The sequence below is a fragment of the Salvia splendens genome, chromosome 10 (genome assembly GCF_004379255.2).
Source record: "Salvia splendens isolate huo1 chromosome 10, SspV2, whole genome shotgun sequence".
Taxonomy (NCBI): Eukaryota; Viridiplantae; Streptophyta; class Magnoliopsida; order Lamiales; family Lamiaceae; genus Salvia; species Salvia splendens.
The window spans coordinates 11,280,552-11,294,496 of NC_056041.1; the positions used below are offsets into that span (position 1 = coordinate 11,280,552).

The following is a 13,945-nucleotide window of genomic DNA, read 5'->3' on the forward strand; positions in this document are numbered from 1 at the left end:
AGTATAAATTTTAATATTTTAATATCAATATAGTGTCAACACAAGGTCAATACAATATTAACTGTTGATACTGTGTTGTCGTTTTTTTGTTGCTATTATTTTGTCATGTGTTGACATTTTCTAACGGTCCAGATCATAGTTTGAAATTTGTATTCGATTACCTCTCTAATTTACTAATACCATAATAGAGTAATATGGAATATTACTATAAGATGAGATAAAGTGCAATGGGAAGCTGCGAAGCAGACAAATGAAGATGTGGAAAAAATCTCTAGTAAATTGTGTTGGAAAAAACGTGTGATAAAGGCAAGACTTTTGGCCTTTCATGTGGCTAAGTCCTTTGGCCTTTCACCCTCAAATTCTTTATGTAGTGTGTTTATGTCTTGATCTTTCATGTCTACATCTCTAGCTTATATAAGGCATGGAGTGGTAGATGGAAAAGGGACGAACACCACAACAAGCATTCTCTCTTTTCTAGCTCTCTACATCCTCGTTCACATATAATAGCATTGTCTAGCTCGATTCTCGGAACTCCATCAAGTTCGCCGGTGCCTAGCGGGTTTGAGGTGCTTCTACACGCTAGGAGGAAGTCGTTTTATCTTTGGGGACAATACGTCATTCCGTGAGCACTAGCCGGGGCGTAATTTGTCTTGCGGAAAGAGGGCTTTCCTCGACTCGACTTATAAATTTGGTTTGCTTTATTTCCATTGTAATTTTCATTCCTCTTTTTGTTGCAAAGTTTCCTTTCGATTGTAATAGTTAGAGTGCCGCCTGTACACGGCTTGGGAATTTCTTCCCTTATTTCTAACAATCGCAAGACAAATTAGTGTACTCTTCTAAGATAGGATTATACCAATTGAAGTTGGAGGAAACATGAGCTCCAAAGCTGGAATGAAGAAACGAACAGTACCAATGTTCATGGGCTACGAAATGGTTAATTCCTTGAGATCTACTCTCTTGAGAATTGTGTTTATCGTTTTTCATTTGACAAGCAAGACCAATTTAGACTTGGTAGTAGTAATTGAGATGCATGGGTTGTTGAATATACCAATGCACATATGGTTCAATATAATTATGTACTTATTGGTGGAGACAATATTGTGCAAATTATTTGAACATGTTGTTATAAACTACAAAGATCACGAGGTGGTCGCAATGATCTCCGACGTGAACCATGGTAACAATCCAATTGAATGGTTTGTTGATACGGGTGCCACATGTCATGTGTGCTCCGAGAGAAGCGTTTTTTCTACCTACAAATCTGTTGGAGGTAAAAAAGTACGTATGGGAAACCAAGCCTCTTCTAAGGTGGTTGGTGTGGGTAATGTGTTCCTAAAATTAGGATCTGGAAAAGTTCTTACCCTTAAGGATGTACTGCATGTCCCAGACATCCGAAATAATTTGGTGTCAGACTCACTTCTAGTAAATCATGGATTTTCACTAGAATTTGAGTGTGAAAAGGTTTTATTGACCAAGTATGGAAAGTTCATAGGTGAAGGCTACCTAGTGAATGGACTTTTTGAGCTGAATGTTACGGTCATTCACCGTGGAAAAGGAATAAGCAATAAGGAAGATGACACGTTCTCTTATTTGCTTGAGAGCTCTGATTTATGGCATAATAGATTGGGACATGTAAATCTAAATGCTATAAAAAGACTAGTAAATCTTAATTTACTAAAAGTAGATAAGTTTAACTCACAAGAAAGATGTGAAGTGTGTGTTGAAGCCAAAATGGCTAAACTGCCGTTCCATTCGGTAGAGCGAAGCACAAAACCTCTTGAATTGATCCATACAGACGTATGTGATTTGAAATTTGTGCAAACAAGAGGTGGTAAAAAGTACTTCATCACATTTATAGATGATTGCACAATGTATTGTAACCTTTACTTATTAAGAAGTAAAGATGAGGCAATTGAAGCGTTTAAAGAATTCAAAAATGAAGCCGAAAGTCAACTTAATTGTCGAATTAAGTGTGTTCGAAGTGATAGAGGTGGTGAGTATGTAGCGCCGTTTGCAGAATTATGCCATGCAAGTGGTATAATTGACCAAACCACAGCTCCATATTCTCCTCAATCAAATGGTGTTGCTGAACGCAAAAATCGAACACTAAAAGAGATGATGAATGCTTTGTTGATTAATTCAGGATTAACCCAGAACATGTGGGGGGAGGCTGTGTTAACAGCGAATCATATCCTGAACAAAATTCCACTAAAAAATAGGGATGTGACTCCTTATGAGTTGTGGAAAGGGAAGAAACCTTCGTATTCATACCTCAAAGTGTGGGGGTGTTTAGCGAAGGTAGAAGTACCACCTCCGAAACAAGTTGCAATAGGCCCTAAAACAGTCGATTGCATCTTTATTGGCCATGCACTTAATAGTAGTGCCTATCGTTTCCTAGTCCATAGATCAGCTGTGCCTGGCGTGGCTGAAGGAACAACGATTGAGTCAAGGAATGTTATATTCTTTGAGAATGTTTACCCTTGCAAGAGGCAAGAGGATCGTTCTAGTGAAAGAATGATGGATGAATCCACTAGTTCTAATCCTCCAAAAAGGACGAGGTCAAGTCCTGAGGATGTTGAACCAAGACGTGGTAAAAGAGTTAAAGTTGCTAAAATATTTGGTCCCGACTTCATAACTTTTATGTTGGATGACGAACCAAAGTCATTGGCGGAAGCTCTGTCTGGCCCAGACGCAGCGTGGTGGCAATAAGCTATCAATAGTGAAATTGAATCCATCATGAGAAATAACACTTGGGTGTTAGTAGACTTGCCTGAAGGCTGTAAGGCTTTAGGGTGCAAGTAGATTCTTAAAAGGAAATATAAGTCCGATGGTGCTATAGATAAGTACAAAGCTCGCCTAGTTGTCCAAGGCTTTAAGCAGAAAGAAGGGCATGACTTTTTTGATACCTATTCACCTGTTACGAGAATCACTTCCATTCGGGTGTTTCTTGCGATTGCTGCTTTGCACAATCTCGATATTCACCAAATGGATGTGAAAACTGCGTTTCTGAATGGTGATCTGGAAGAAGAAATATATATGGAACAACCCGAAGGGTTTGTTGTGCCTGAGCAAGAGCGTAAAGTATGCAAACTGGTAAAGTCATTATATGGGTTGAAGCAAGAACCATTACAATGGCATTTAAAATTTGACAACGTGATGTTGGCAAATGGATTCACTATCAATGAGTGCGATAAGTGTGTTTACATTAAGAACACAAATAACGGTTTTGTTATGTGTCTTTATGTAGATGATATGTTGATTACGGGCAGCAATAGTGCCATTATCAACGAAACCAAAAATATGTTGAAGAGAAATTTCGACATGAAAGATATGGGTTTAGCTGATGTGATTCTCGGAATCAAAATTAAAAGGAATCATGAGGGAATTGCTCTGACACAATCTCATTATATTGAGAAAGTGCTAAAGAAGTTTCACTCATTCGATTGTGAGCCAGCTAAGACTCCATTGGAACCCAACGTGCATTTGAGTAAGCACACGGGTGAGCCTATAGCTCAAGAAGAATATGCAAAGATCATAGGGAGTTTGATGTTTATCACAAACTGCACCCGACCAGATCTTGCGTGTACGGTGAATAAGCTGAGCCGATTTACGAGCAACCCAAGCAAGGAACATTGGAAAGCTCTGCGTAGGGTTTTGAGATACTTGAAGTATACTCTTAACTTTGAGCTGCAATACACAAGATATCCCCAAGTACTTGAAGGGTGATGCAAATTGGATCTCTGATTCAAAAGACTCGTTCTCAACGAGTGGTTATGTGTTCACTGTGGGGGGTGGTGCTGTTTCGTGGAAGTCGACGAAACAAACGTGTATAGCTCGATCTACCATGGAATCTGAGTTTATCGCATTAGATAAAGCAGGGGAAGAAGCCGAGTGGCTCAGAAATTTCCTAAATGTATTCCATGTTGGAAGACGCCAGTGCCGACAGTAGTGATATACTGTGATAGCCAAGCAGCTATAGGGAGAGCACATAGTGGCTTATACAACGGTAAGTCTCGACATATTCATCGGCGACATAATACCGTCAGACAATTGATCACAAGTGGTGTTATCACAGTTGACTATGTAAGGTCAGTTGATAACTTAGCGGATCCGTTAACGAAAGGTTTAAACCGTGATCAATTGCATAAATTGTTAAAAGGAATGGGACTGAAAATCACATCTTAAAAGATGATTATAGTGGTAACCCAACAATACGATTGGAGATCTCATGGGCTTGGTTCAATGGGAAAACGAAGCTATATGAATCTAGTTGTAACACTCGGAAGATTTTTTATCTTCGCCCATTCTTTAGAAAGCATTGAGTGTTGTAACCTGCATGTGGTAAGAGGCTAAGTTTTGACTTTTAATGATTCTTAGAAACCTCGAGGAGGTGGGTATTGCAGGATACCTTGAAAAGAATCACCTATGTAAGTGAAGAAGTGTGGGCCGCTTCAACATGTGAATCACTTATGAATCCAAAGTGGTGTTCCATGGCCAGTAAAGGACACAAACGTGAGAACTGATGAGTTTGTAAATAATAATGTGTCAATATTATTGTCTCGGTATACACCAAGGAGGAATGGATCAAGGCATCACGTCCACCAGGCCCGCCGGTATGCCCGATAGTGTTGACTATGGAAAGTTCAAAGCCCCAAGCTACTATTCCAAATGCAATATTATTTCTCGAGAATTGAGCAAAGAGTCTGCATGCATGCATACATGTCTTGTGTTGGTTTGAGCTGACAGCGCTCTAACCAATGTGGGGGATTGTTGGAAAAAACGTGTGATAAAGGCAAGACTTTTGGCCTTTCATGTGGCTAAGTCCTTTGGCCTTTCACCCCCAAATTCTTTATGTAGTGTGTTTATGTCTTGATCTTTCATGTCTACATCTCTAGCCTATATAAGGCATGGAGTGGTAGATGGAAAAGGGACGAACACCACAACAAGCATTCTCTCTTCTCTAGCTCCTTACATCCTAGTTCACATATAGGAGCATTGTCTAGCTCGATTCTCGGAACTCCATCAAGTTCGCCGGTGCCTAGCGGGTTTGAGGTGCTTCTACACGCTAGGAGGAAGTCGTTTTATCTTTGGGGACAATACGCCATTCCGTGAGCACTAGCCGGGGCGTAATTTGTCTTGCGGAAAGAGGGCTTTCCTCGACTCGACTTATAAATTTGGTTTGCTTTATTTCCATTGTAATTTTCATTCCTCTTTTTGTTGCAAAGTTTCCTTTCGATTGTAATAGTTAGAGTACCGCATGTACACGGCTTGGGAATTTCTTCCCTTATTTCTAACAAATTGTTCATGAAGCAACGACTATATGCTAACAATTTTTTAAATAGACGAAATAAGCGAAAAACTTAAAGAATTTAATAAGGTTGTCGACGATTTAGAGAACATCTATGTTAATTTTGGAGATGAAGACAAAGTCATTATCTTTTTAGTAAATGCGAAGGCAAAAGAACTACTCCTACATAAATCAAATTACGAAAAGGGATATTTGTATTGATTATAAAATTAATGAAACATTATTTCATGCCGTCAATATGTCCGAGTGGTTAAGGAGACAGACTTGAAATCTGTTGGGCTTCGCCCGCGCAGGTTCGAACCCTGCTGTTGACGTGTTTCTGTTTTGCTTTTGTCTCCTTGCTTAATTTTTGAACCCTATCTCACTAATTTTGTACTCCATATTTCTAGTTTCTTATTTAAAATAAACAAACGATTTTACTACTCCATAAAGGTGACCTAGAGGTACAGTTATCATTCTCAACACCAAGATTGGATTGGAGGTTCCAAGTGCACTAAACACAGGACAATAATCTACATATTTTGTTCCCTTACAACTCTCATCTCATATTCTCCGCGCAGCTATTGTCTATTGCAAACACAATCACAAGACTCAATCTTCTTCATATGCACATCACATATAGTACTACTATAAAATATTTTGAACCACACCACTTGTGAGTTGTGATGGAAAACTAACTAACTATCTAGTTATGAATGGATGATCTAGTAGTCAATGAAGACCTCATGTCCACAATGGCCGACTCATCTGCACCCATCTTGACAGCCTCTTTGCACGCCCTAATAAACCTCGAGACCGCGCCCTTCACATACTCCTCCCCTTCCTTCACACTCATCTTCTTCCCCGCATCACCCCCCCGGAATGTGCTCAACCGATGCTCTCCATTCAGCACAGCAGCCAGCTGCACCACCTCCCCTTGAAACTCCGACAGCGCCCTGCTCTCATCCGCGCCTGTCTTCCTCAGAGGACTCACCTCCGGCAAAACCTCTGCACACAACAAAATCCATCAATGCCATACCAAACAACATCAGCAAGAGATTACGATTTGTGAAGTGTAATTCACCCGGGCAGTCGGTTCTTGGAGAAGCTAACTCGCCCCAGACTTGCTCGAACGTGCCAGCCCAAGCATCTCTGTGAGTCAGGAAGTTGGATGAGAGGTTGAACATCTTCTTTATTGTAGCAGGGATTGATGAATGCTCAAACTCTGAATCAGTAGTAGGACCATTTGGCTTGCTCACAACTGCACCACAATAACTGATATATATCAACTAAGCTACCACTAGGCCAACACACGCGCAATGACATACCAACATACCAGTTCCTTTCTTGATCCAAGGAGAGACCATGATGGTGGGAACACGAACGCCAAGGCGATCGAAGTTGAAGAAATGAGGCGAAGGGCCGGTGTTGCCATCGGGATTGGGGACACCGACATAAGGAGTGGGGACATGGTCGTAGAAGCCGCCGTGCTCATCGTAGGTGATGAGCAAGAGCGTGTCATTCCACTGGGGGCTCGCACGCAGCGCCTCGTAGACCTCCTTCACCAGCCTCTGCCCATTCGCCACGTCGTGGGAGGGGTGGTCGTCGTTGGCCGGCATTCCCTTCAGGTCGAAGTACCTCGGCTCGATCACGCTCACGCTCGGGAGCTTCCCCCTCTTTGCATCCGTCTTGAATTTGAGATCGTAATCGTGGAATTTCCAAATGTACTTGAGCTTCCTCATGTTGCGGTAAAACAGAGTGGTGGGGATGTTCTGGAAGTAGACGCCGAAATTGAGGCCGTTTTCGTGCAAGGAGTCGAAGATGGTTTTCTGAGGGTAGCCCTTGGCGAGGAGCTTCTTGAGGTGGGAGGTGGAGCCGTGGGAGGTGGCAGAGTAGAGGAAGAGGCGGTTGGGCTGGGTGGGGCCCGGGATGGAGGAGAACCAGCGGTCGAAAATGGCGAAGTGATGGACGAGGGCGGAGTAGATGGTGAGGTTTTGGGGGGAGAAGCCTTTCATGACGGTGGAGGAGAGGTTGGGGGAGATGGAGAGGGCTTGGTCGACGAAGCCGGACATGGTGGGGAAGGGGGAGGCGGGGGAGCCGAAGATCTGGTGGGAGACGGCGTCGAAGGAGTGGCCGGGATCGGGATCGATGAAGTGGGCGTCGGAGGAGAAGCAGATCTTTTGGGAGGGGTTTGAGGAGGGGGAGTTGCATTCGCTGCCGGTGACGCCGTTGATGGAGGGGTTGATGGATTTCTTCATCCACCCGATCATGTGGTCGAATGATCGGTTTTCCATTACTAGGATTACTATGTTTTTGATTGGATGCTGCTGCTGCTGCTGCTGGTGGGAATGGGATTGGGGGAAGATGGATGAGATTATCAATAAAATGAAGGAAATGTGCCTCATTATTGTCTTGTTCATTGAGATAGGACTTGAACGCGCTTCAAAAGAATGGAATGAAGAATGAAGAACTATATTAATGGCAGTAAACAATGTTAGGTTTGTGGGATGGAATGCAGCAGCAGTATTTGGTAAAGGAGGGAGCTATAGCAGTGCCACTGTGCATTAATGGAGAATGTTCTGGATTAGTGCTTTGGGGTGTGGAGTGTCGTTTTTCAAATCGCCAAGAAATTATTAAGAAAAAGGTAACAGAATTTCGTGGTTTGAATGGTGGGGGCCCACGTTTGATATCGGCTCATTTAAAGTTTAGATTTCGATAGTGATGATGGGCGTTACTGTAATTTTTTTGGTTGGTTTTCATTATTACTGGAGTAGCACGTAATTGTCATTTTATAAGCGCTATTGCAGATTGTTCCATTATTCTCTTAGGGAAATGCTACGTTGCCACATTATGGCGGGCCATAATAGGATATTTTGATCAATATACATACAAAATAATTAATAAAATCATAAAGATATTCATATATTAAGTAGTTACAGATATTAAACAATTAAATTATAAAATATAAAACAATAAATTAAAGTTTAAAAAAACTGAGTGGATATCTAACATAAGAAACGAAAATGAGCTACATATTCAAAGTTCCAAGATGATTTGACGACTTAGTCTTTTATGTGTATTATTTCGGGACAAAGGGTAAATTAGTCTTAGATAATTGTTACTTTTAAGATGAACTAAATCCAAGTAAATAAGCATTAAAGGTAACAATATTTTATTTTTATGGTCAGCCACATTATGGCCATTTAGCACTACTCATTCTCTTAACCACCTAACTCAATAACCTTATTTCCAACTTGACTTGTTAAACAAAATTTCAACCCAAATTTATATCCGATTTGCTATCTTTAAATCTGAAAACAACCTGCACGTGAGACTAATCCGTTAGCAATACAATAAGAACAGACTATAATATTACACGATTAAAAGCTGATATATCACAATTAAACATGATTTACACAATTAAGTACTTAATAGTAATAAAGTATAAAATCTAAATATTAAATATAATTTACATGATTTAAACCTAATTTACACAAAATAAAATAAAAAGAGTATATTTTTTTTAAAAAAATACAATTAATTATAGTAATAATGAAGTAGTATTCAATGGGTTATCTGAAATCCAACCCAAAATTATCAGATTCTTATATAGTCAATCCAATAAGGACATGAATCGAATAAGATTTGACCCCAAACCCTTTTATTTCGTGCGTGTTTGTGTCGGGTTCCATGTGGTGTCGAAAATTGTCTACCCTAACAATTATTATATCCAATTTTAATTTTTTTTTTCCTTTTTTATTTTTAAATTTTACGGAGGACAATGGTTTCATATACCATGATAATATTCAAATACCTATTGGTTAAAGGTAAATCTTGTTGTTAGAGGTGCACTAAATCAACTTAGATTCTTGCTACATTATGAGTTGGAGGACAAACTATGTTGATTGAATGAGTAATAGCGGCGTAAATTATGAAAAGGTTTTGACGAAATTTCCGGTAATTTGAATGCCTCCCACGAGTAAGGGAACCTCCGGCAAAATTAAATTGTTTTAAGGGTTGATTTTACGAAGATGGTTTTTTTTAATAATACCCAAATAGTAGGGCTTTCAAAATTATGAAAATGATTAGTAGGATTTTATGCATAAGTAATTTTATTTTTTAAAAAGCAAACTGTTTAGACTTTCTACATCAAACTAGATCATACTAATGTTTATAATTTTAGTGACAATGCAAAGCATACACCACACGTAATTATAATAGCACGTGACTGCAGTTTTACATTAGAATTTAGAAAATACTCCATTATACTATCTCTTAAAAGATAGAAAAACATTCCACAAAAATAAATATGCGACGGAATATTACTGTTATGAGAATAACATACAAATCGTTTGGTAACTGCATTGATTGCAGTCAGAAGAATTATGGTGTAGAAATAAATTGAAAACATACAAAAATGTATTGCAGAGACAAAAATAAAATTCTGTGGCCTTTTGAAGGAAAAAATACTAGTGCACACCACGTGATAAAGACGATAATTGTTGAAATTCCCCACCTCCTTTTTCTTGATTATTCAATATCCAATAATGCCATGCTATCTATTTTGCCTTTTATTTTGATTTTGTCCTTTTAAATATTTTCGTCTGGCCTTTTCAATATGCTTTGAGCATAGCACATGAAAAAAGAAAAAGAAAAAGGGAAATTAAGATGCACTCAAAACAGAGGTATTGGTAATTGGTATACGAATGTAAGATTAATAAGCAAAAAAAACCCAATTCACAATGGCATTGATATCATGTTCCAGTTTACAATGAGGACCACGATATTTCCCTTTCACACATTCAAAGACAACTCCCTATTGCAGAAAAGATATATGTATCTAACTACATCCAAAATTTTTCCATCACAAAATATCATATAATGAATGAGGCTGCTTATATAAACCAGTTTTGATTTCTTTCCTGCCTGCATATATGGTTCTATGCTTCCAGCAAGTAGATACTGGCTTTATCAGTTCCGATTTCGCCTCAATACCGCGTACACGCCTAAAACAGCCACTAGCGCTGCCCCAGCTGCAAGGCCTCCGTACGATTGAGATGATGCATCGCGTTGAGCATACTGCATGCTTCTTGAGTCGGACACTTTTTGCCGATGCTGCAGCAAGCCTGAGTAGTCTAAATGTAGCCTCAGTCCCTGCCTCCACGAATGTAGGAGTTCATTAGTATATATACATTGCCAAGAAAAACATGCAATTTAGAAACGAAAATTTGCATCGCCAAATTATCGTTACATGCTGCTCATATCAACTCGCGACGGCACATCATCCAGCTTACAAGGAATTTTGTGAAGCATATAAGTTCCATACAGACTCACAATGTCACAATATATTAGTAGTGACACAATTTTTTTTAGAATTCTGAGACTCAATGTGTCACTTATATAACTGTGAGTCTGTGACATCTTGTGATGAATAACTACAAAATTTAGTGACATTTGAGGGTGTATTCTCAGATGAAACAAAAGTATATAGATGTAGGCGTGGATGTAATTAAATTTTTATTATACTACTTAAATATGCGATAAAATTTACGATGCTTCTCTTGGTGACAATTTTGTTGGTGTGGCTTATTTTTAGATACCCGTAGTCGCTACAAAATTTATTAAACGACAAGGCGTTACCTTCCAGCCGACTAGCTTTGCGTGGTGCACGGCTGCAACAAGGTCACTATCTGATGCGAGGACAATTTTGTCCTTATCTTCGTCTTCATACTGCCACAGATGAGAATGAGAGTTTTTGAAATGTGATAAAGTAAGAGAGACGTAGTGGGAGATGGCGCTAATGTGTACCAGAATCTGTGGAAGGTTGTTGCGATCGATCTCAGCTCCTACTCTCTGAAGGATTGCTGTCATGAGCTCAGTCATGTTGTATGTATCTGAATGTGGAACAGCACAATCAAATTTCTTTTAGAACCATAAGAATGAATGATCATTGCACTATCTAGCATACAAGATCGAGTAGAAGGAAAAACGCACCGCAAATGAACCTATGCATTCTTCCTTTCTTGTCTTGGATTTTGAAAGCAAAAACGTTGGCAGCGGAAGAATTTTGCTGAAGGAAGAGAGCAGTCTCACCCCCCTCAGACTGCAACTTGAATGAAGCCATACTTACAAAAGATATGCAAAAATCAGCAACAAACAGAAAGAATGATATGAGCTCCGATGGTGATGATGCACCTACCTCCTGATATCATCATCGTCGTCAGGATTTAATGCCATTGCAGAGTCCCAGAAACTCTGGATCATGCTGCTTGCACCTTCAGTGTTAAATCCAGCACTACCAACCTGTTAAAAATTCAAGGATATGCCAAAAGAGTTAAGTTCTCGTTTTCTTTGGCATTAGTGAAATTCGAACCTGACTTACAGTGGTTACAGCCGCATGCGTTATGTTGAGCACATCGATGACAGTAACAAGTACCCCATCTGCATCATCACCGTCATGATATTATTAGTCTCTAAACTTAGAGTTTATTTTGGGTGATTAGTTTGGATATTTGAAATTATTTGTTGTTAGATAGAACAATTTCGGGGGTCTACCTTTATCAACAACTAGAAGGTGCATATACTTCCCTTCATGCATGCTATGAAGAGCCTCGACTATAGAAGAATCAACTGAAGTACATTCTGGGTTCGCAGTCATCACCTATACATAAAGAGTTGCAACTCAAATTACTAGTCGATTAATTCATCAGTTGGAACAAAATGAAAAGTATAAAGAATGTATATATGTATGTACCTTCTCCACTAGAGTGGTTTCTATTGGAAGATTGACAGCTACGACTCGCCTCACGATATCTCTTGAACTATGAGGAAATGTCAAGTTCAGAAAATTTGCTAGAAAGAGTCAAACCACATAACTTATAGTAGTTCATATCCAAGTCTCATTTTTTGTAACATGTAGCTCACGTTAGTATCCCTCGAGGTTTGTTATCAACTGTTATGACAGCGCAGCTTGCTTTTTGCTCGTGCATCCTTTTTGCAGCAACTATCACAGTGTCAGTTGGATCAACTGTAGCAATCCTAGTTAATCATCACAAAAATAGAAAATTTTCATCTTCTGGATTAAAGGTCATAGTAGTATATAACATTGAATAATGAATTAATAGTAGTACAAGTGAAGATATTACCTACTTTGTATTCTCAGAGATTATGGTAGACAGGGAGGGCTTAAATCGCTCTCGAAGTGTCTCAACGAACGTGTTGGGAGCTGCACATTGTATAAACATCATATCAATTTTAAATATTTAGTTGAATGATGAAATGGAGATGAAAGACTAATTACCTGAGGCTGAGGGGCCCCATTGCTTTTCAACACCTTCAACAGCAGCTGCAATGGCCTTCCCCTTCTCGGCCGCACGCTCCAAACGGGCGATGGCGTCGTACAAGCATTTTGTAATGTCGAGCAGCGCAATCACCTCACCATTTTCGACAACAGGCAGGTGTCTAAACTTTCCTGTCAACAAACATCAAAGTATTAGTGAAACATAAGGCAATAGTTAGATTTGGAAATCTGATGACATAATTTTAGAAATGTCATTCCACACCTTGAACCATCTTTTGGAGGGCTTCAACGGCAAGAGTGTCGGAGAGAACAAACACGGGGTTCCTGGTCATAACCTTGGAAGCATGTGTTTCTTCTATGTTAAGGTCTTGGGCTATGACTCTTGTAATTATATCCTTGATTAACATATACAGTATGATTAAGAAAGAAAAGGAGAATAAATGAATTTGATGATGATGATGATGATGATACCTTGTCTGTGAGGATCCCACAGAGCAATGCATTAGAATCAGTGAGCAACAAAGCATCAACTCTTCTTGCAGCCATCCGCTGACAAATTTCTTTGATACTTGTAGTATCAGGTACTGTCACAGCTCTCGACAGACGCAGTCTCTTCACCGTCCTCTCCCCTGATAATCCCCTGTTTCTATTAAACACAATGCTTTAGTACTTACACTAAAACTATTGCTTTTATACCATTTTAAAACAGAGGAGAAAACCTACCTCAGTGCTTGATAGTATGAAATTCATTTCAATAAAATACTACTACAAATTAGTCAAACCTTCAAGCATGAATATATAATAATACTCCATTACAAATAAACATACAGAGATCAAACACTATCAAAATCGAAATTGCAGGTTTAATATCAAATTAAGCATATTCCTCTATCATTTTCTAGCAATGAATAGAGAAGATACATGGAGCGGGGAGTGCCGAGAGAGAGAGATTGAGATTTGCGGTGAGAGGGAGAGCCCAAGAAAGATCCGGCGCCTTCAGAGGCGGCGATGGATTTCTTCCGGCCTTGAGAGGGAGAATGCATAATCAAGGACGACAAGCTTCTCTTGGTAGAGGCTGATAATCCCCCTTGACTCGTCGTCATTTCCTCCGATTAACAATAACTCACCTCCTCCTCCTCCTCCTCCTATATACATTCAATTCAAACCAATATTTTAAGGAAATCAGGACGCATGCATGCAAAATTGGATAGAAATTACCAGGTGTGAGCAAGCTGTATTAACCGTGAAATGGTGATTGCTTCGAGCCAAAAGGGCTGCCTTCTTGGTGAATATTGTTAAACTTTTATCTCTCTCTCTTTTTTTTTATGGGATTGGAAATTGTTGGGATGTGATGAGGA

The 13,945-nt window shown here is 39.5% G+C and overlaps 2 protein-coding genes and 1 non-coding gene across 3 annotated transcripts; 1 reads left to right on the top strand and 2 right to left on the bottom strand.

The window, feature by feature from the left end:
* The first annotated feature begins 5,540 nt into the window (after positions 1 to 5,540).
* TRNAS-UGA lies at positions 5,541 to 5,622 on the top strand. The gene has a single exon. It is a non-coding gene; the product is annotated as a tRNA-Ser (tRNA).
* A 156-nt stretch (positions 5,623 to 5,778) lies between these two features.
* Positions 5,779 to 7,902, bottom strand: LOC121752287 (non-specific phospholipase C6-like). The gene is made up of 3 exons (XM_042147274.1): positions 6,624 to 7,902; positions 6,372 to 6,548; positions 5,779 to 6,295 (listed from the first exon to the last, which is right to left on the bottom strand). The coding sequence occupies exons 1-3, from the start codon at positions 7,705 to 7,707 to the stop codon at positions 5,994 to 5,996; spliced, it is 1,563 nt and encodes a 520-aa protein (XP_042003208.1). The 5' UTR covers positions 7,708 to 7,902; the 3' UTR covers positions 5,779 to 5,993.
* A 2,133-nt stretch (positions 7,903 to 10,035) lies between these two features.
* On the bottom strand, positions 10,036 to 13,945 carry LOC121750772 (CBS domain-containing protein CBSCBSPB1-like). Its single transcript, XM_042145377.1, has 15 exons — positions 13,806 to 13,945; positions 13,509 to 13,732; positions 13,059 to 13,233; positions 12,850 to 12,982; positions 12,588 to 12,758; positions 12,437 to 12,512; positions 12,212 to 12,325; positions 12,042 to 12,108; positions 11,843 to 11,948; positions 11,670 to 11,728; positions 11,487 to 11,590; positions 11,282 to 11,412; positions 11,096 to 11,181; positions 10,928 to 11,017; positions 10,036 to 10,441 (listed from the first exon to the last, which is right to left on the bottom strand). The coding sequence occupies exons 2-15, from the start codon at positions 13,688 to 13,690 to the stop codon at positions 10,259 to 10,261; spliced, it is 1,677 nt and encodes a 558-aa protein (XP_042001311.1). The 5' UTR covers positions 13,691 to 13,732; positions 13,806 to 13,945; the 3' UTR covers positions 10,036 to 10,258.

Excerpts from the sequence above, each read along its gene's own strand:
- LOC121752287 (XM_042147274.1), bottom strand. The coding sequence starts at position 7,707 with ATGAACAAGACAATAATGAGGCACATTTCCTTCATTTTATTGATAATC. Across the intron at positions 6,549-6,623 it reads TTGGATCAAGAAAGGAACTG|TTGTGAGCAAGCCAAATGGT; the intron begins GTATGTTGGTAT and ends ATTGTGGTGCAG. Across the intron at positions 6,296-6,371 it reads TCCAAGAACCGACTGCCCGG|AGGTTTTGCCGGAGGTGAGT; the intron begins GTGAATTACACT and ends TGTTGTGTGCAG.
- LOC121750772 (XM_042145377.1), bottom strand. The coding sequence starts at position 13,690 with ATGACGACGAGTCAAGGGGGATTATCAGCCTCTACCAAGAGAAGCTTG. Across the intron at positions 12,983-13,058 it reads GTGGGATCCTCACAGACAAG|GATATAATTACAAGAGTCAT; the intron begins GTATCATCATCA and ends ATGTTAATCAAG. Across the intron at positions 12,513-12,587 it reads ATGGGGCCCCTCAGCCTCAG|CTCCCAACACGTTCGTTGAG; the intron begins GTAATTAGTCTT and ends TACAATGTGCAG.